The sequence below is a fragment of the Lipotes vexillifer genome, unplaced genomic scaffold (genome assembly GCF_000442215.2).
Source record: "Lipotes vexillifer unplaced genomic scaffold, Lipotes_vexillifer_v1.1 scaffold477, whole genome shotgun sequence".
Taxonomy (NCBI): Eukaryota; Metazoa; Chordata; class Mammalia; order Artiodactyla; family Lipotidae; genus Lipotes; species Lipotes vexillifer.
The window spans coordinates 2873069-2895243 of NW_006770652.1; the positions used below are offsets into that span (position 1 = coordinate 2873069).

At 39.4% G+C, this 22175-nt stretch overlaps 1 protein-coding gene across 1 annotated transcript in view; it reads right to left on the reverse strand.

Annotated features, from left to right (window-relative positions):
* Positions 1-22175, reverse strand: part of ITPR2 (inositol 1,4,5-trisphosphate receptor type 2) — a 547001-nt gene that overhangs the window by 122951 nt on the left and 401875 nt on the right. The window contains exons 44-45 of the mRNA XM_007446283.1: positions 21521-21616; positions 19925-20047 (exon numbers count right to left, since the gene is read on the reverse strand). Of these exons, the coding sequence (XP_007446345.1) occupies positions 19925-20047; positions 21521-21616 (219 nt within the window). The remainder of the gene's footprint in view (positions 1-19924; positions 20048-21520; positions 21617-22175) is intronic.

Sequence of the window (22175 nt, forward strand, 5' to 3'; positions counted from 1 at the left end):
GCGGGCCCAGCCACTCCGCGGCATGTGGGATCTTCCCGGACCGGGGCACGAACCCGTGTCCCCTGCACTGGCAAGCGGACTCTCAACCACTGCACCACCAGGGAAGCCCAAGACATGTTTCTGAAATTTGTGGGTCTTACTATTCCCATAGAGGAAGTAATGCATTTCTTCAGACCCAGAGATAAGAGGATAATAATACTTTAGCATTATTATCTAGAAATAATAATAGAAATAAAGCATCTAGAAATAAATTTGCTGGATATTTACAATCATGTCCCCTCCTTAGTGATTTTTCAAATGTGGCTTGGGAAACACTAGCAGAACAGGAGGATCCTTCTCCATGACAATTAAAATCATGAAATGTGAGTGTGAATTATTATTTATTTGATGTTAGTGTATCTCCCTCACCTAGAATATAAGTCCTAGGAGGACAGGAATTTTGTTTTGTTCACAGTTGTGTCCTATGTAACTAGAACACTTCAGCATGGAATAGCTCCTTAATAAATATTTATTGGATGGATGGATAGCTGGATGCATGGGTGGATGGCAAACATAGAGAGTTTTTGTTCAATTTTTAATGGTAAATGTGTTTCATTTTCCAAAAGAGGTTGATTTTTAGAAAATATTGAATTACAATTTGTGTATATGAAAGATGCTCTAATTCCTTTCTGGAATAAAGAAGTCGTTTACTTACAACATAAAGAAATTAGGAATTATAGCATTGCTTATCTCTTCAAAAGTATTCTGATTATTTCATTGTTTCTAATGATCTTCCCCCCCCTCCCCACCCCCAAGGAAAGCACCAAGAGGTGAAGAAAGCCATCGTTTTGAGGGCTTTGACCATATTAAAGTAGGTCTTATGGTTGGCTGGGAAAACTTAGCGAATTCTTGCTCTCACAGTAATTGTTGGAGTAAGTGGGATTATTATTCACACTAAGGGACTATCTCTGGTTCTGCCCCTGACCTTTCATGGGAACGCGTACACATCCCTTGACCTTTTTATGTCTGATTTACCTGGCTGTGAAATAACAATAATACATACAATACCATATCAAAGAGAATTACTGGAGGGTCTGTGCTTCTAATGCCCCTGACATTCCTCAACCAACCAGACTTAGTGAAGAGCACAGTATTACTATTCTACTCTCCTTTCTAATAAACCTCTTCTAAGAATGAGCCAGTTGCTTTTCTCTTGCTCTTAGTCTTGACAAAGCCATTTGAAAGTGGCCTAATTAAAGGCTTGGAATCCTAATGATGATTTTCACAACAGTTCTCACACTGCCCCTGTGCTCAGGAATCCAATCTGAAGTGAGCCAGATGTAAAATCAGGGGTGGAGTGTGGGGAAACGAGAGGAAGCCCTGCGAGATCATTTTCAGGAACTTCAAGCTCAGTTGCTTGAAAGCATTTCAACCTCCGGTTTCTGCAGCTTTCTATTTCTGAGTTACATCAGACTAAGAAATACCATGCTAGTGCCATCTCTATGTTTAACTGTCTAATCAACAGCTGCTTTAAAAAAAGGTCAGCTTTTGTTAGATAGAGCAGGTTCTCAAAAGTGAGAGAATTATTGCTCAAGTGAACTTCTGCATTTCAAAGGCAAACCTAATGAAGGAGGAAATGAGGTGGCAAGGTGAATTTCAGCTCAGATCAGTTGAATCAAACTGAAAAGAGACAAAGAATTGCAAACAGATGTCTTCTGTTACTTGTTCATTCTGTGACACCCAACACCTTTTCAATGTTATCTAGTCACTCAGAAGTTAAATTACCCAGGTTGCAAATGAGAAGACAAAGAGAGGGCATGCAAAGAAAAGAGAGAAAAGGAGGAAAGAAAATTTAGAGACAAACTCATTTAGAAAGATTTGTTCTCCTTTCTTAGAAAATACACAGCTAACTGGTAGACATCTAAAGAAACACGCATTGAACACAAACATATAGATACTATGGACAAAGCTACTGCCTGCATTTTAAGCTTCTTTGGTACTACATGACGAGGTCATGAACTATCCATAAATATTGTTAGATCCATAAAGCACGTTATATGCAATTTTAACATAACGTAAAGACCCACTTATCCCAATCCAAAACAACAACAACCAAATTCTCTTCATCAGGTAAGCAATCATGAGCTAAATACTATGACTGGTGTATGCTTTGTGTGCTCATTCTAAAATACTTCAGGAAACTGTAGTGTGTGCCCAGTAATTCTCTAAGCATAGGGATTACAATAGTGAACAAAACAGACAAAACTCCTGCCCTTACAGAGTGGACTTTCTGGTCATGGGGGAGACATACACAAACAAATATATGGTCTACCAAAAGGGGAAAGTGCTAAGAAGAAAATAAAGCAGAGGATGGAGGAATGAGCACTAGGGGGGATGGAGGCTGCCATTTCAAATGAAATGGTCAGAACACTGCAACAGAAATTTAAAAGGCAGAAGAAACAGTAAATTCAATGACATAAAGCAGGATTATGTTTGCTGGCTTCAAAGCACAGCCATGAGACCAGTGTGGCTTAAGTTGGGGAGGAAGAGGGTGGCTGGAGATATAGGTACAGGGGGCACAGGGGTCAGGTCATACTGAGAAGCTTATGAAGCCCATGCCAAGATTTGACTTTTGTTTAGAAACCAGAAGTATCAGAAAGTTGTAAGCGGAGAGGTGACATAATCTGCATTGCATTTTTAAGGGTTCAGTGCAGCTGCTGTTAGAGAAGACATTGAAGAACGCAAGGGTGAATGGAGCGGAGAGGACAGTTAGACGCTTATTAAAATAACCCAGGTGAGAGATGATGGTGATTTGGACTAGGTGGTAGTGAAGGATGTCAGCAGATTCTGGAATATAAAGTACAAGAGGAAGGATGCTGACAGAGACGGCTAGAGAGTGGGATTGCACAGTGCTGAGCATCAGGGGCTCAGAACAGACCCTGTCCAATAACAGTACTTTATTCATATTTATCTCAGAGAGTTATGGTGATGATTACATGAGAGACAGCACTTAGTACTTGATAACTATGAGCCAACTTTTTTTTTTTTTTTTTTAAGTAATCAGGCACGTGATCATCAAAGGTCTCCCAAGCCCTGTTCCTGAGTGAGTGCCCTGTTCTACTGAAAGCAATTGAAAAGTTTGGTCAGGAGACAGACACGAGCAGTTGGCATTTTAAAACAATCCCTTTGACCTCCCTGTGGAAAGTGGATTAAAAAGGGACTTGACTGGAGGCAAAGAGAAAGGAAGCTGCTGCAGCAGCTATCCAGGCAGAAGGAGGAAACGGGCAGGTCTGAGGGATGCCCAGAGGGCAGAACTGGTGGGCCTTGCTGTCTGCGTGGGGTGGAGGAAGGGTCAAGATGAATGCCGGCTTACTAGCTGGGTAACTGCTTAGAGGACCGTGCCACTCACTGAGAAAAGGACCTCAGCGTAGTTCCGGGGAGAGGCTGGTGATGATTTTCAGACTGTTTCCCTGCGCCACAGTGAACGCAGACGGCAACACACAAGAAAGGAGGTCGGGGCCCTCAGGAGAAGACAGGAGGGTCTGGCTGCCTGTCACCACCTGCAGCCTCAGCACTGATCTTTTCTTGATATGTGTGTTTAATTGATTACTTTGGAAAACTTCTCCCTTCATTTGTGTCAGTGTTGAACGTGTGGGAGTGATCAACTTCAAAAACGAGTTAAATACACACTTCTAGAATCAGGGATGCCGTCCATAAAATAGGGGGTGATGGAGGATGTCAAGGAAGACTTGCCCAAAGAAAGTGTTTCCTGTTAATACCGTATAGACAAATGTTTGTTTATTCCTTTTGGAGCTCATTTGTGGGCCCTCTTGCAGCATCCACTTAGGATCTGAACACGGCAGCTGTCTGAATTCGAGCCCTCCCCAACCCTAATGAGCTTCAGGAAGGCTGACGTGCTTCTCCTTCCTGCTTCTGTCTCAGGAATCTGAGCGCGAAGGCCTTACTGCACCTCCTGAGCCCACTGACATTTAATTAGCACCATTGCTGTGATCCCATAGCGTGCGTTACCAGATGGGAACCGCGGAGCACCACGCGGGGTGGGTACCGGCTGAAACAAATCCCTTGTCTGGCAGCTAAAGATCTGCTTGTGCAAATCGGGAACCTATATTTCCTATTAGCCCTCTACTGGTAGTGCTTTGGTGATGGCTTCTCATTTCTCCAGGGATAAAGGCCAAACCCCTTAGGAAGCTCTACATGCCCTGACCTGACCCTGCCAACATCTGCAGCCTCATCTCTGGCCCTCTCCCACTTTGTGCCCCAGCTATTCTGGCCTTCTCTTTTGGTTTGGTCCTTAGAAATTTTACATATAAATCAGTGAGAGTCTCAGGATTCTCACACTGCTGTAGGGGGTCAAAGAATACATGCCCAGGGAGGACAGAGTTATGGTTTTTGCTTGTTTTGATGCGAGTTATTTTTTAAAAAGATTCTTTCTGTTGATAAATAGCCCAGATTAATTCCTTTAATTTCACACAAAAGAAAATTAGGTGATAATCAGATTAGTTTGATAGCAGGAAGGTAGAAAGTTCAAAAGAGGCTGGATCTGGGTCAGGTGACCAGCCCCGGGGACAGTTAGGGAAGGAAGCTGATGAGGGCAAACCTCTGGAGCAGCTTCTTTGAAACCGTGGCCTGCGGACAACTTGAATAAAAATACCCAGGATGTACGCTGTAAGAAGCAATTTGGGGTTCCACCCCAGACCTATTCAATCAAAGTATCTGGGGACGGGGTCCAGGAGTTTGATGCCCACTACAATGTCAGAACCACTGCTTTGACCTCCACTTTAATACACAGCGTTTCCCTAGTTACGTACCAGATGGAAGCAGAATGTTACCTTTTCCCCAGCGAAGTTTCTTTATTCTGACCTCTAACCTCCACCCCTAGATCTCTGTCATTTCAAGTACTTGTGCCTTCATGTTCCCCTCTTCTGCTTCTGTTCTACTTGATTCATTCACACTCCTGTTTCATACTTGATTCATTCATACTCTCAATCTGATGATTCAACCCACCATTCAACCTGGTCAAAGAGTCAACTGTCATTTAGGATCAGGCTTCCACTGTTCACAGAAGACTGAAATCACAGAATCACAGCAATGGAAAGAAAGAACCTCCAGTGAGTTCGTTTTTATCCAGGCAGACACTCTAAATGTACGTCTCTCTGTTGTGTGTGTACGCATGTGTGTGACACTCATATACAAAGTGAACTGAATGTTATAAATATAAACACGAAAGATACTTGCAAATAAATGACTTACCAATTCTGACTCATAAAGGTTTTTCAAATGTGGGAAACTTCTGATTGTGAAGATTCTAAAAATCATCTAAAGCAAGGGTTAGCAAACGATGGCTTGTGGGTCAAATCTGGCCTACCACCTGTTTTCTTAGATGAAGTTTCATTTTAACACGGCCATGCTCATTTCTTTATGTATTGTCTATGGCTGGTTTGGCTCTAGAATGGCAAGTTAAATGTTTGCAGCAGAGACTGTATAACTGAAAAAGCCTAAAATATTTACTACGTGGCCCTTTGCAAAAAGTTACCTATAAAAGTGAAAAGTAAAACACACTTGCAAAATATTTTGCAGATCTCATACAGCTGACAAAATGTTAGATATAGATAGATAGATAGGAAAAAAGATATATTTTGAACCAAACAATTTTATACCTCTAGAAGCGATATTATTTCATTGATAACACGAATCCCAACAAGGGACTTTCCAGAACTCTCCCCTACTTATAATTTCAAATAACTGCTTGGTTGTGATGTAGATGGGGGACTTTTTTGGTCTGGCTAAGGATAACTAGTTCAGTTTCTGAAACGTGACTTTTTAGTTCAACAGTTCATCTTCAAGCATTATTTTATCACTATGGTGTCTCACTTTTCTGTGCCTCTGTAAGTAATTCTGAAACTCCAAATGCACCAACAGGCACAAAATATAAAGGCTGAGCAAGCTCATCACATTACTAGTAAGACGCACATACCTACAAAAGTCTCTTGGCCATTAAATCAGAAATATTTTTATTTTAGTATTTTCATACACAACCTTAATATTCTACCACTGGATCTATTGACCAAAAGAGTAAAGTGGGTCCCTACGTCCTGCCATCCCATCCCATCTCATACTTCTACAATGTATCATTGGAATAAAGTGTCAGGTATATAGTTAACCTTTCTTCACTTATGTTTGAGCTGGAAAAACAAGTTAACCAATAAACATAGGCAGATACATGCAAGCACACACACAAACACATACATCCAGAGTACTACTTGTGCTTTGAAATAAGTGTTTTCATATTGGCTTACATGTTTACTAATTATATTTTCTCTTTTTAAAATTAAAAAAAATTTTTTAACATCTTTACTGGAGTATAATTGCTTTACAATGTTGTGTTAGTTTCTGCTGTATAACAAAGTGAATCAGCTATACGTATACATATATCCCCATATCCCCTCCCTCTTGCATCTCCCTCCCACCCTGCCTATCCCACCCCTCTAGGTGGTCACAAAGCACCGAGCTGATCTCCCTGTGCGATGCAGCTGCTTCCCACTAGCTATCTATTTTACATCTGGTAGTGTACGCTACTCTCTCTCTTCATTTCAGCTTACCCTTCCCCTCCCCGTGTCCTCAAGTCCATTCTCTTAAGTCTGTGTCTTTATTCCTGTCCTGCCCCTAGGTTCACCAGAACCTTTTTTTTTTTTTTTTTAGATTCCATATATATGTGTTAGCATACGGTATTTGTTTTTCTCTTTCTGACTTACTTCACTCTGTATGACAGACTCTAGGTCCACCCACCTCACTACAAATAACTGTTTCGTTTCTTTTTATGGCTGAGTAATATTCCATTGTATATATGTGCCATATCTTCTTTATCCATCTGTCAAGGGACACTTAGGTTGCTTCCATGTCCTGGCTATTGTAAATAGTGCTGCAGTGAACGCTGTGGTACATGACTCTTTTTGAATTATGGTTTTCTCAAGGTATATGCCCAGTAGTGGGATTGCTGAGTCATATGGTAGTTCTATTTTCTCTTGGGCTCCTTTTTAATTGACCTATCTTTAAATACTTGCTTAGTAATGTCAGGTTATAAATTAGTGCATGAATAAAAGTATAATCATTAAAAGATCTTTTGAAGACTTGTAATAATGCTTTTGAGTTAGTGGATACCTTTTTTTTTTTTGCGCTACACGGGCCTCTCACTGCTGTGGCCTCTCCCGTTGCTGAGCACAGCCTCCGGACGCGCAGGCTCAGCGGCCATGGCTCACGGGCCCAGCCGCTCCGCGGCATGTGGGATCTTCCCAGACCGGGGCACGAACCCGTGTCCCCTGCATCAGCAGGCGGACTCTCAACCACTGCGCCACCAGGGAAGCCCTATGCTATATTTCAGTAAATATTTTGACTGAATTGTTTTTTGGTGCTTAAAACCCTCCAGAATTTGATAAGGTGTGTCCCTCCATTCTCCCTCCACATCTGCACCATGCTGCTTTCCATATCCCTTGTTGTGGCGTCCCAGAGTTCCTCACCTCCATACACATATCATGATGACTATTACCTCTTCCTCTGCTCTCTCCTTCCCTGTGATGGAAATGCCTTCCTCACTTCTCTGCTTATCTAAATCTTATCAATACATAAGTTTCATCTAAAATGTTAGCCCCTACACAAAGCCCTCTATAGCAACACCAATATTAACCTATTTCCTTTCTAGTGATCTATGGCGCCTGTTAACTGTAATAGTCACTCATTTACTCAATCAATCAAAAGTATTTACTGTTATCAAACACAGTCCTATGCACTAGGCAACACATTAATGAATAAAGCACAACTCCTGTCTTTGCTGAACTTGGAGTCTAGTGGTAACAAACAAGTAAACAGGCCACAGTAATTCAGTGATATATGTTCTGTGATCAGAGTAAGCACAGTGTGTGATGGGAGCACACAGCACAGGCATCAACCCAGCCTTGGGTTAGAGTAATGAGAAGAAACTAAGGTTCTGGAGTCACAGGGTCGGGTCTGTATCTAAGTTTAAAAGACTGTGGGAGAATCAAGAGTTTCATTACAATTATATAAAGTGTGAGAGGCCTAAAAAGGCATTCAAATGCAGATTTCAAACAAGCAGCTGCATATACCAGTCTGGTGTTCAGAGGAAAGGCTCACGCTGATGGCAAATTGGGAATTTATTATGGTACAGCTGGAGTTTAAAGTCACGTGACTGAGTGAGATCATCTAGGGAGGGAGTGTTGACTGAGAGGACGAGAGAGCCGTGGAATGGGTCCTAGAACACTCCGATTAGAACACTTCTGATAGAAGCAGGAGAGGAATGGGAACCAGTGACAGAAACTGAGAAGAAGGGGCCGCAGAGGAAGCAGAAAGCAGAAAATCAATCGTGCTGCATGAAGGCTAAGTATTTCAAGAAGAGAGCAGCAGACTGTGTGAAATATTAGTGACAGGACAAATAATGATGGAGTCTGAGGACAAGCTGTTCGATTTATCCAGGTGGCGGTCACTGGTGACCTCGTTACGAGCTGTTCTGGTGGCAGGGTCAGGATGAAAGGCTAGCAGGGATGAATTTAAGAGAGAATAGAAAGAGGAAATGGAGGTAGCGATTGTATACAACTTTTGATCGTTTTGCTAAAAAAGGGAGCAGAGCTATGGGTCAATGGCCTAGGGGTTTTTTAGAGAAGCTGATTTGCCTGCTTGAATGCTGAGCAAATGATCCAGTATGGGGGAAAGTTATATCTCTGTTCCTCTAACTCTCTCTCTCCCTCTCTGTCTCAGCCACACACTCATTTTCCCATGCACACCCCTAACCTGAGATCCCAGAGCATCCCAGGGACACATCTTCCACAGGGCTGCTGAGCTGTGATTGTCTTTATGTCTCCCAGTAATAAAAGGTAAATTCTATGAGGGTAGAGACTATTTCTCATTTTCACACCCTCGGGATTCCCCATCCGTGGCACAATTGATGTCTGCAGCATACCTCCCCCAAAAGGAACAGGTAATGTGATCTCAAGGAGGATGACATCCCCACAAGAATACAGGCTCATTGAGCAAGGGATTTAGATCTGTTTGCTGAGAACACAGCCAGGTTATAGTATGTGATCAATAAATTTACACTGAATTAAGAACGAACTGAGAATGAATTTAGTTGAGGAAAGTCATGAAAATAAATCTGATTAGCCTTAACACTGATGGAGCACTTCTGATGCACCAGGCTCTTTCCAGGTGCTGGATTGTGTATGTAGGAATATTTGTGGAGACAACTGTCTATATAGCATCACGTTAAAATTTTTATTGAAAATTCAATTGCCTTTTATTACTACAGAGTATGCACGGCAACAGGATACAGCTAAGCTTTTTTTTTTAATCTAGTATCTGACAGACATTTTTAAATTACTAAGTTGTATTAATCTAAACCTCTATCACATCACCAGTAATTAATACTACTAGTGAGGGTTCCCTCAGTAAACTCCTATTAGCCTTAGGTACAAAGAAGTGTTGTGCTTCACTAATAATCAGTATGGGTTTGATTTTTGGGGGGGGATTGGGTTTTGGGTGGGTTTTTTTGCATTATATATGTATCATGTAACTTAAATATTTCTTTTTTTGCCTTGGTTGCCAGGAGACAGAATAATTAATGCTCAAAGTAACATTAGTTTGTAATAACCTATTTTATTACATCAAACTGCCTTGTGATAGCAACACAGAAAAATATCTTTCTTATAGGGGGAAAATAGCTGAACCTGATTTTTCTATTTCTTTCAAAAAAGAAAACCTGCAGTTATGTTGTTTTCAGGCAAAGTTCCTTCAGTTGCTTACACTTCTACGTATCTATTTGCCAAGATTTGCAGGTTTTTCACATAGCTGGGCAATTAGGATAAGCCTATTTTTTGCGATTTGATAAAATAATCTCTTGATTTTTTTTTTTTTTTTTTTGCGGTACGTGGACCTCTCACTGTTGTGGCCTCTCCCGTTGCGGAGCACAGGCTCCGGATGCGCTGGCTCACGGGCCCAGCTGCTCTGCGGAATGTGGGATCTTCCTGGACTGGGGTATGAACCCACGTCCTCTGCATTGGCAGGCGGACTCTCAACCACTGTGCCACCAGGGAAGCCCTATCTCTTGATATTTAAACAAGTTTTTTTTCAACTAAATTCACATATTGTAAAGTTTCTACATTATGAAAGTCTCTCTATGAAGTGACCTTACATATCTATTTTCAGAATGACTGTTGTATCGTACACCCTTCATGTTTATTTATATTCAACTCAATTATAATTCACAAGTGTAGATAATTATTTATCCCTGAGGACTAAAAACAGCTATGTTCATTTTTTTTCTGGTACATTCTGCAGAACAGTTTAGAAAACATTGTTTACCATGCTGTCCTCTGCCCTTGTATACATTTCTCTGAGAATTAAATACCAGTAATAAGTTGGTCATAAATGAATAGTATAGGTATGACTTGTATTGCCCATTATTATTATATATATGTATTTTTTCTGTATGCGGGCCTCTCACTGTTGTGGCCTCTCCCATTGCGGAGCACAGGCTCCAGATGCACAGGCTCAGCCCATTATTTTTTGCTCTTGGTTACCAAGAAGCTCAGAGCTACCACTGATAAACAGTGAGGATATTGGCCAAGACCCTTAGCACACTTAAGATTCTTTTCCTTCTCAAGGCTTTGATTTTGTATTCTAACAGTCTAATTTTACAAGTGCATTTCTTATTCAATCTCAAATTCCTTTTATAAGTAGGTGAGGTATAAATAAATACGTAAATATCCAGTCGCTGGTTAGTTACTTTTTTATGTTATTTAAAACCTAATCTCTTCCTAATCTATTCCAACTACTCTCTAGTTAGTGTCCAATAGGTCTCTGAAAGTTTGCTCTGCAAACATAGCTCATGGATACTCATATTTTTTTACAGAAAGCTGAAGTCAGAGAAGTGGAGTGATGTAATCAGCTAATGGAGAAAATAGGGGGTTCGGGGTGAATAAGAGTTAAGCTGTTTGTACTATATTCTAGCCAGCAAATTGCTGAGCTACAAGTGCCTCTGTGAGCCGAAAACCCAGCTGTGTTTTCTACTCTCTGCACTACAAGCAATAATAAAGATGAAGAAATTGTTAGTTAAAAACCCTTCAAAGATATTAAAGACGGAAGTTATGTATCCAATTACAAGCTCATCCTTCTATTTCTACAAATAAAGTAAATGAAGCAATGTTGATTACTACATATTAGCATAAGAAAGTAGAAGCGGCGAAGAGGTGAAGCAGCCTAAGTCTCTAAGGGAAACATTTTAAGTAGTTTGAGCAATACATACATTTCATATGACTTCAGTACAAATTAAAATTTAGCTACTTGGAGTAATGTATATGCATATCCCTTAACATGAATATAGCTCAAGCAACAGCAGCTATGAGACCAAAATTCTAGAAAAAAACCCCAGATTAATGAGGACTATCAAGAAATCTAGCAAATTCTGTCAGCATGACAGAAAGCATCCCAGTCCTTGAAACAGGATGGCAGTTCCTACCATCCTCTCCCCTGAAAGGAAAGAAAGAGATATTGGCTTTGGCTGGGGACAGGGTAACAAACCAAAGGTCTAAAATATGCTAGGAGATGTACGTATTTCCCTGCATGGAAAAAAAAAAATATATAGATGCAGCCCTGCCTGGTATCTCTAGCTCTCCTAATAGATTTTGAATTCAATGAATATAGTTGAAATTAGAGCAGACCTAAGGAGGAGCTGAAGACACTGTGAAGGCCTCTTATGTTGCTAGAATTCAGACTGATGCTGTAATAATTATGTCACTCAGAAATAAATATAAATCTACCAAACATGAAATGCTAAGCAGAAAAATATTTGCTTCCACTGAACTTGGCTTCAAGATCCTCACAGCAAACTAACTATTAGAAGTCCAATTTCGATCCATTTCCTGGACTATATTTTTTTATTGCTCCCACTCACCATGAATCTGAGAGGTCATATAAATGGCTGTAATCCCAAGATTCTCTGTTGCCTGTTGACAGATATGTAAGTGCCTATTTGAGGATTTAAATACCTAAGCATTTTTCCCTGTGATATTTTTCTTTGTGGGAAGTTGCTTTGTTTTTTTAATGAGGCCTTATGGGTACCCAGATTTTGTGAATCTGCTACTAATTACGTAGCCTAGACCTATATACATGAAATAAAGAACAACTCCAGAATTATACACAGCATAAGCTAGTGTGAAAGAATGTATGCAGTTTGGGGTGAACATAATAGATATAAGAACTCAAAATAAAGAAAGATCACTGTTGACTGGAAATGGGGTAAGTAGGTTTCAATTTGAAGTTTAAAGGAACAAAGGTAATACTAAGTGAATTTTAAGAACAGGAGGAGATATTAGTTCAGCAGAAAGGTGGCATCATGAATGAAAATAAGAAAAGTTCCTGACGAGGGAAGATATCATAGGGTCCTATCTATGTAGGGTTTGCTGACATGATAGGCAAAGAATAAACTACAAAATTAACAAGAAAGTCCATAGCAGTTGAATAAGACCCTTGACTGCCAGAATGCTAATATCAATTTTGTAGGATTCTATAAATCTTCCAGAGTACCTGCATTATATAAAAATATTCTCAGCACGCATGCATTTTTACAAGAAATTATTCCCCCAAACTCTTCTTGAGTATCTACCATAGCTAGGTATGTACTTGACACAGGAACAGAAAAAAATAACTGTCTGTGCACAAGGATTTACACTCCAGTGGGGGAAAATATCATTAATTTTATGATATTCAATGATAATGATGATAACAGTAAAATATTTTTATTCAGTTTTTTATTATAATACTTAAATTATAAAATACTAAATTTTTAAAGTGTATCATGTCCTGCTCATTCATTCACTCATTCATGCAATATTTGTTAAATGCCTACATCAGGGTCATTACAGTTATCAAAGATGTTGACTCAATTCAAATGACTGTAATTCATTTCATATAAACACATAAGTAGATACCACACAGAATCCTTACCAATATTCCCCAAAGAAGTTCCTTTCTCTAAAATATCTATGGTGCATAAGTCATTGCCTCTGCCTGGAATATTCTCCCCCTTCCCCCTATTCTTCAAGATTTAGTTCAAGTGTCGCCTCTTCCAAGCGTGTCTTGTGCACATCTCCATTTTAACCTAAGTACATTCAGCTATAATGATTTATTTGTCTCCCTCTCCCCCCTCCAACACACACTCAATTGTGAGCTTTTTGATGGCATCTTTATTCATTTTCTATCTTAGCAACTGAAGCAATGCTTGACATAAGAGGTGCTCAATAAATGTTCTTGAATGACTATCTTATAATAAATGAGCCTCAGGTGCAGTGTTTGTGAGTAGTATAGTGTTCAAGTGCTGGTGGCTGATTGAAGGTCCAGCTATTTATTCCCGTAAACATGGCCAGTTCATTGCCACTTTCCAGCCATCTGTGGGATGCTCCCCCACACTCTGCCCCATTATATACTGCTGACTTTTGCTTTTTCACTTAGATCTAACTTCAGTTACACCTTCCCAGAGAAAACCCTCTTGATCAGCCAATCTACAACAGCACCTCCTGAGTGTCTTTCATCACACCCTCTTCTCATTCACTGCATAGCCTGTGTCACTATCTGCTATCTCTGGTTCGTCTATTTGTCACTGCTCCCAGTCAGAATGTCAATGCCCTGAGAGCTGATCTCTTGTTGGTCTCCTTCACTACTGTATCCTAGTATCTAGTACAGTGCCTGACATCTGGTAAAGCACTCAAAAGTCCATGCAATTGAATAAAAAAGGATGAGAACTTTAGATCCTTTACTCTACAAGTGGCAAACTATGGCTCATGAGCTGCATTTTGCCTGCTGGTGAGTTTTGCTTCGACTGCTCAGTGTTTTACAAATTTTTGAATGAGTTGTCAATTTTTAAAAATTAGGAGCTTTCACATTTTTTAAAATTTCAAAATTCAGACTTTTTGAAATAGTGAAAGAAGAAGAAATTCAGAGCCTGCAAGCCCAGTTGGAAAGTCGGAAGAGGTAAGCAACAGCTTTACCATATCACCCCATTGACCCAGCCTCACCTGCCCCTATATCACTCATTTTTGTTTGGCCCTGAGGGTGGTTTGGATTTTGACCCCGATCTCTTCCAGTAAAGGTCGCACATGCCCTACACCACACTCACATAACTACTACAAACCCTTCCCCCTGGACCGCTGTTACTACTAAACCTTGGACTATGTCTTTAGAGATAAATTAACGCAAGAACTTACCTTTTTATTATTCCTGCATTATGACACTGAAAAATTACATAGTTAAAAGCAAAAACTGAATTTATTATACACTAAAAGAAAATCTAGGTAAGTGTTTAACAGACCTCAAGGTGGTGGAAGAAAACTATCATTAAAACATTAAAAAGCAAATGAACCAGGATGAAGTAGATCTAACTACTATGACTAAGATTTATTAACCTTAACTAAAGTTCACTAAGACAAAAATGAACCCCAACTGAAGAATGGGTAAACACATTTTCAAGTAATTCAGAGAATAAATAGAAATGATCAAATAACATATTAAAAGACAGTCCAGGGCTTCCCTGGTGGTGCAGTGGTTGGGAGTCCGCCTGCCGATGCAGGGGACACGGGTTCGTGCCCCGGTCCGGGAAGATCCCACATGCCGCGGAGCGGCTGGGCCCGTGAGCCATGGCCACTGAGCCTGAGCGTCCAGAGCCTGTGCTCCGCAACGGGAGAGGCCACAACAGTGAGAGGCCTGCATACCGCAAAACAAACAAACAAACAAAAAAAGTCCATTTTATTAGTAATCCAAAAGATGTGAATTAAAATGAGATCCCTTTTCATCTATCTCATTAATTCATTCAGCAAACATGTGTTGAGTGGTCACTATGTTCCTGACACTATCAACTTGGTGAAGCTTTTTTTAAATGGTAATAATTTTAAGATTCAGTAAGATGACAACCATCACACTGTGAAAAACAATTTTATAATGTGTATCAAGAACCATAAAATAGTTACTACCCTGCAACCTAGTAATTAAACTTCTTGGAATTTATCCTAGGCAAATAGTCAGTGTAGCAGATAAGGATTAATGTATGAGGATGTTAATCATAGCATAATTTATAATATCAAAAACATTAGAAACCTAAATGTCTAATAATAAAGAGTGATTAAATAAATTATGGTACATTCAAATGATGAACAATTATGCAGACATTAAAATTACATTTTCAAAGACTATTTAATGACATGGGGAAATGCTGATGAAAAAATTTAAAGCCTATATTTAAAAAATAATTTCATATATCCAATGAAAGGGATCCATTCTTTCTCGCCTTAAGAGCTAGGAGTTATTTTTGCTTTCCACAGGCTTGCTATACAATATTTCTCCCCATCTTGAAAAGCACATAACACTTCTCCCTATACTTAATTCTAGTAGGTATTGAAATAAAGGGTGTCATTGCAGCATTATTCACAATAGCCAAGATATGGAAGCAATGTAGCTGTCTGTCAATGGATAAGTGGATAAAGAAGATGTGGTATAGACATACAATGGAATCTTATTCAGCCATGAGAAAGGAGATCCTTCTGTTTGCAAAAACCTGGATGAAACTTGAGGGCCTTACGCTTAGTGAAATAAGTCAGACAGAGAAAGACAAATCCTGTATAATATCACTTAGATGTGCCATCTAAAAATGACAAACTCAGAGAAAGAGCATCTGAGCGGTGGTCACCAGGGTTTGGGAGGTGGGGGGAAAGAGGGAGAGATATGGGGGTCAAAGGGTACAAACTACAAATTATAAGATTAATAAATTCTGAGGATCTAATGCACAGCCCAGTGATTATAGCTAATGATAGTGTATCATAAACTTGAATGTTGCCAAGAGAGTAGATCTTAAATGTTCTCACCACAAAAGAAAAATGATATTATGTTACTGGATTGGGTGTTAACTAATTCTATGGTGGTAATCATTTTGCAACATATAAATGTATCAAATCAACATGTTGTAACACCTTAAACTGATACAATATTATATGTCAATTATATCTCAGCACAACTGAGGAAGAAATGAAGCTGAACAAAAATAAAGTCTTGGAAAAACAGAAATCGCTACATGGAATCAAAGAAACAATATGACTTATATGTTAAACTTAACCTAAAGTACTGAGCAATGTTCTAGATTGCAGGCAGCGATTGTTCTATAGAAAGACAGGAATAAAGAGAAGGAACAGGAAGAAAGCAGAATATAAAAGATCAAAACTAGAGCAGAGAGAGGAGATAGAGACGCATGAGAAGGGCATGTGGAGGACAGAAAGTCTAAAACGGACACATAGCTGAATTTTAAGGAAACTCTCTGCACGACACTATGGTATTAGAACTTAAGAAATTCCGTTTTTGATGTATTTATAGTTCTATGTAGATCAGACAAGACACTTACAAGAAGCATTAGTTTTTTCTTGTAACACCAACCACAGGAAGGGCCAAAAGGATGTCACGGTGGAAAAAGCAGAACTGCCTCGCTACCATGAAAAGAATAACAACAAAAATTGAAAGTCTGAGGGCACCAAAATAAACTGTCTGTACAAAAGATGATTATAGTAAAACAAGGAGGAAGTTGAACCTCAGTTTTGGAATTACTGAACTGTGCAAAGGCAGAAATCAATCTGCGTGGTCATTAGCATGCCGGAGCCAAACGATTCTGCATTCGCAATGAAAACAGCCAAACCTGGATGCAAGAAAACTCTTGGAGCACAGCTACATGGCTACTTCTGAAGCAGTGTTTACAACCACTGTCTTTGGCATTTGTGTCTCAGTATGGGGGCTATTTGGACAACAGGTTCATAAGGAACTCAGCAACCATCTTCGGCCTCCTAAGAAACCAGCACGATATCCTGGCCTAGAGAAAGCCAAAGGAGTCATTTGTGGAAAGATCAAAAGAGCACAGCGGGTTCTCTTCTGGGTGAAAACTGAATTTTTCATTAAAATTGGTGGGAGGAGTCACCTCACAGAGAACACATTTATAAAGTGGCAAGGCAACAACTTCCTGTGTCACTGTAAGAAAGTGAGCAGACCTTTGCTTAATTACACTGCTGGTTACATATACTGTTGCATATATTTTGCCATTCCTGTCCTTTCCTTGAGTTCCTAGAAGGGACCCCTATGGACTCTCGTTTCATTTTTACACTCTTAAAATTTAACCACAAGCCCTTAAGTATTCAGCAGTTCCGAATCTCCTTTTTCCCCTCACTCAGTCTGACATTCTCTCTCTTCCTGAAGACTGGCTTTATTTATGTATCTCTATATTGTACCATCCCAGCTCTGCAAACTACCACTTTTCTAACATTTTGGTTTTCAGAAATTCAGAAACCTCTAGACAACCATTCAGACCATTTTCACATCCACCGTTTCATCTCTTCATTCCAGTAAGTTGTTTTTAACCCCTTGTTACTTTTTTTTTTTTTTAACTGCTTCTGAATTCCCACTCCTTGGACAATTCCACCATCATTGTTGAATTTAATCTGTTCTCTCCTAGTAGTTTCATAAACTCAAATCCATCAAAATCATTGACCTTATGCTGTCTTCATTTTAAACTTCTTTCACATTTTAAATCGTTATCTTTCAATCCATGACTAGCACTTGCATTCTTTATCCTTATTCTCCACTCTTCTCGACCTTCACTTAACCTGTTTTTAAAAATCTGTATTCTCTACTCTTATACTTAATCCGCTTAAAGACCTAACATAGGTCTTTTCTTGACGTTGATCTTTTTATTGTTACTCATATTATAACTAGTAACATGAAACTGCATTTTTAAACGTTTTCTTCATGGGTATGAGGTGATCTTGCTCCAACATCTACTCCTCTATTTGTTCTAGGTCTGACTTGGCTGGTCTGGTTGCTCATTTCCCACTTAAAAGACACAGGGTCAGGTCTTGCTCGTGTAGCTGGGATAACCTTTCCAGACAGAGCAACACTAGCTTTCAGTCAAAACAACATGGGTGGCTGTATTCCCTGACTTCCTTCTTCTAAAACTTATTACTGCTCATTCTGCCCTTCTCTTTTTTGCTGTTTTCCTTCCACAATGCTACAGCTTCTGAAATAACTCCTTGATCATGTACCCATGCTGTGTCACTGTATTTCTATATTCATTCTAGAAGCCAATATGATTTTAATTCTCAGTTCGTGCTTTTTTTTTTCTCTCTACTCTCATTCAGACTCTGGACAGTCCTTCTCTAGCTTGATTCAATTCCTGTCACCCAATTTCTTTCTCCCTTCCTTCCTTCCTCCCTTCCCTTCTTTCTCTTTCTTTTCTTTCCTTCCTTCTCTTTCTTTCTTTCTTTTTCTTTTCCTTTCTCTTTCTCCATCCCTCCCTCTCTTTCTTTCCTTTCCTTCTTTTTCTCTCTCTTTCTCCCCCTCCCTCTCTCTCTCCCCCTCTCTCCCTTTCTTTTCCACATCCTAAATCTCTGTGTTCTACTTCCTTCAGTGTGCCCTTCACCTTAACTTTCAGTGCCTCAATAACTAAAATTCTCTCTTGTCTTCCTAGCTATAACCCATGTGCCCTCACCTTTTGCTGTTCTATCTGTGCATTTCGCTATACTGTGAGAGACCTAAAAATCTTCTCAATGGTGCAACTATATTACAAAATGATACCAGCTTCTTGTATTAGTATCTTTTAGAATTTGACTCCTTCCCTGAATTTTTTTTTTTCCCCCGGTACGTGGGCCTCTCACTGCTGTGGCCTCTCCCGTTGCGGAGCACAGGCCCCAGACGCGCAGGCTCAGTGGCCATGGCTCACGGGCCCAGCTGCTCCGCGGCATGTGGGATCTTCCCAGACCAGGGCACGAACCTGTGTACCCTGCATCGGCAGGCGGACTCTCAACCACTGCGCCACCAGAGAAGCCCTCCTTCCCTGAATTTTTTGTAAAAATTATATTCACGGTTACATACATTAGGGAGTTATACAAAGGACAGAGAAGGGCAATAACTGTCTAAAAGAGGAAACTTTTAACACCTTAATCTCACAGACTGCTGTAGTATGTCTATTACATCTCAATAAAACTGGAAAAATTTAAAAACTAACAAAATTAATCTACTCAGAGTCTTACTGATAGCTACCAATGTTTGTTCAATTATCTGGTAAGATGTACAGGGAAGCAGGAAAAGGAAGAGATTGTCAGTGGGAGAAAATGACTAGAAAGAGAGACTGGGAAAGTCTAGAAGTTTGGACTTCATCCTGTAAGAAAATGAGAGCTATATGGATAAAATCAAGTGGGCATATATGTCATTTCAATTTTTTAACTTCCAAGAACTCTGCAATAGAAGATGCAAATTTAAAGCTGATCTTCAGGTTAATAAAATTAAATTTATCAAATAAAATTTATCAAGCACCTGTTTTCACAAGTTACTATAAAATAGAAATGGTTTTCCTTCAAAAGACTGTAAATTTAGCCTTATATTTATTAGCAGTCCAACAAATCCCAGTTAGAGGCTGCCACTTTAGAGCTTCTGCAGGAAACACGCCAACCTACAATTCAAAGAGGCCAGAAGCCTGTTTTGACCTGAATGCAATTCCTTACTTCATACTCTCTATCTTCTCAGTAGCCTCTTGCCTCTCTCCTTCAAGACTTCCACCTGTTGCCGTGGTTTACCTATTCCTCAGGCTCTGACATGGGATTGTCTCCTCCCTGCTGGCCCAGTTTTTGGTACCAAGTATTGTTTTCTTGTGGACCAGCCCCTAGCACAGCCCTGGAGGCACCACCAGGCATTCTGGGAGCTTTTTCTTCTCCTTCACCCAGAGCAAGGAAGGCAAGTGCTGAAAAAATGGAGGGACCAGAACTTGAAAGTATGATAGCAAGCGTTGACACAAGACATGATTGATAAGATTAGCAAAACAATATAAAGATATAAAATGTGACACCTGATGGGCCAGAATATAGATATTGTGTCCAACATCTTTTGGGGAAACACCATCATCTCCGCCCTCATCATCCCCATGATCACATTCCAATCCTTGGTTATAGGCATTCTTCACCACATCCACCTATCAAAAAACAAAGGGGAACAAGAAGGCTTGAAATGCCACAAACAACATGCATTTACATCATCTATGAGGTGTAATTAAAACTTGGAATGCTTCCTAAGACTTGAAAAGTATAAAAGAATTCTAAATGAAAACAGCCTAGGAAACCATCTGTATTTAAATGAATATGGAAGTATTTTCCTACAATATTCCCTGTTTTCTTTGCAAAATTTGGCTTTGGTTTTTTAATGTTGACTGTGCCAAAGTTCCCATCAACTGGGAGATATGGGAACCCTGATAAGCATCCATTATTTACTAAGGGCCCACTAATAACAAGAACACATGGTGCTGGACACCGTTCTCTGACCTGAGGACCCAACAGTGGATACAACAGAGTATCTGCCCTCAGGGAACTTACTGCCAGCAAATCAAGAGGCCAACACAACTGTGAGACACTCAGCAAGCACAGGGCAGGGGCACTAACTCAGGCAAGAAGTTGAGGGTAGGTCACAAGGAGGAAGTAGATGATGGGATAAAAATGTTGTAGGCAAAGGTAATGGTATTTTCAAAGGGCTATTTTGCAGAGGTATTGTCGAATGAATATATAACTCACCGCTCCATTTAACCATAAGAATAAGGAATGCCTTGCTCCTCTTAGCCCACTGCCTTCCATGGATGGAGGTTTTTGTTTTTGTTTTTTGCAGGTCCTATGCTCTCATTAAATGTATGTTAAATCAAACTGCATCTTATCTTTCTCTTTATCTGCCTTCTTTGAATCCATCCCTTACTATTAGAGCAAAAGAGTGCCTTCCCAGGTTTCCCCATAGCACCAACTGTGGTGTTTATAAGACTGGGACCTAGTCATTGGGGCACTGGCTTATATGGTTCAAGAATGTTCTCAATGCTTTTGAAACCCAATGATTTTAAAGCATGGTGATATTTCTTCATAATTTCCATGTCCCAAGTGAGGAGGAAAATGTAACTTCTACAATAGGAAGACACACTAATGATCTCTGTGGAATTCCCAGCAGGTCTCCACACAGTTTCCTCTAGGCTGAGTACTGTGTAACATTTTATTAGTAAGAACAATTACCAAAGATATTTTTTTTTTTTTTATTTTCAGAAAGAGGTATAAATAAAATTTTTGAGGGGTACAAACATTTTTATGTACCTTTCTCACCTATATTCCAATACAAAAACTAAAGCAAAATTTTTTTCTGGCAAAAAATAATTTGCAGATAGTTTAGGCAAGTGTGAAAATCTAGTTAAGAAAAGCACTTAAAGTGGATAAAGCCAATGAAGAAATAAGGACCCAAATCACACAGGCCTTCACTATCATGGGGCTTCTGAGGTACTTGTAATAGCAGGTCTTGATGTGCCATTGTGCCTTGGTAGAGCAGTGAAAGCCAGTAGACATTTCCCCCTGACATGCATACTATAAATTGTCCCTTTTAGGTTACACATTATTAACACAGCTTTCAAAAGTTTTCTTACCAGTTCTCTGGGTCTCATGTTAAATAGAATTCTTTCTGCATTCTCACTGTCATGTCTACTTTCCATGATGGCCAGCAAAAGCTTGGAGGCATTGTTCTAGAGATACAGATTGAGTTGATACACATGAAAGGTCTATTTCATGGATTAATGACCCCCTCAATTTGTTTTAATTGAGATTATCAGGACTATTTTTTTTTTAAATCAAGCAGAATTTTAAACTGCTAATTTAGTTTGGCTTATTAACATTTTAAAATACAGTATTTTACTTTATTGTTAACACTAAATAAAAATAATGAATATGAGAGATATGTTACAAAGGATATTTTAAATATTGGTGAAAAGGAATTTTAAACACAAAATTGAGTTTATATATAATGCATTAAAATCTAATCATATCTTCCTTGACTATTTCCTAAATAGGCATTTCTATGATGAAACTTTAACAAGACACCAGTATCAACGACATATTCCACAAAAATGGCATGCAATTTACAAAGAATTTAGCATAATTGTTTTAACATGAAATATTAACACACACTAGCAAATCAAAATTTTAAATAAATTTGAGCCATAATTAGTGAAAATTAATCTATAAAATTCTAAATTCATGAGTTAGAAACAAAATATTTATTGATAACAGTTTACTAGTCTCCCT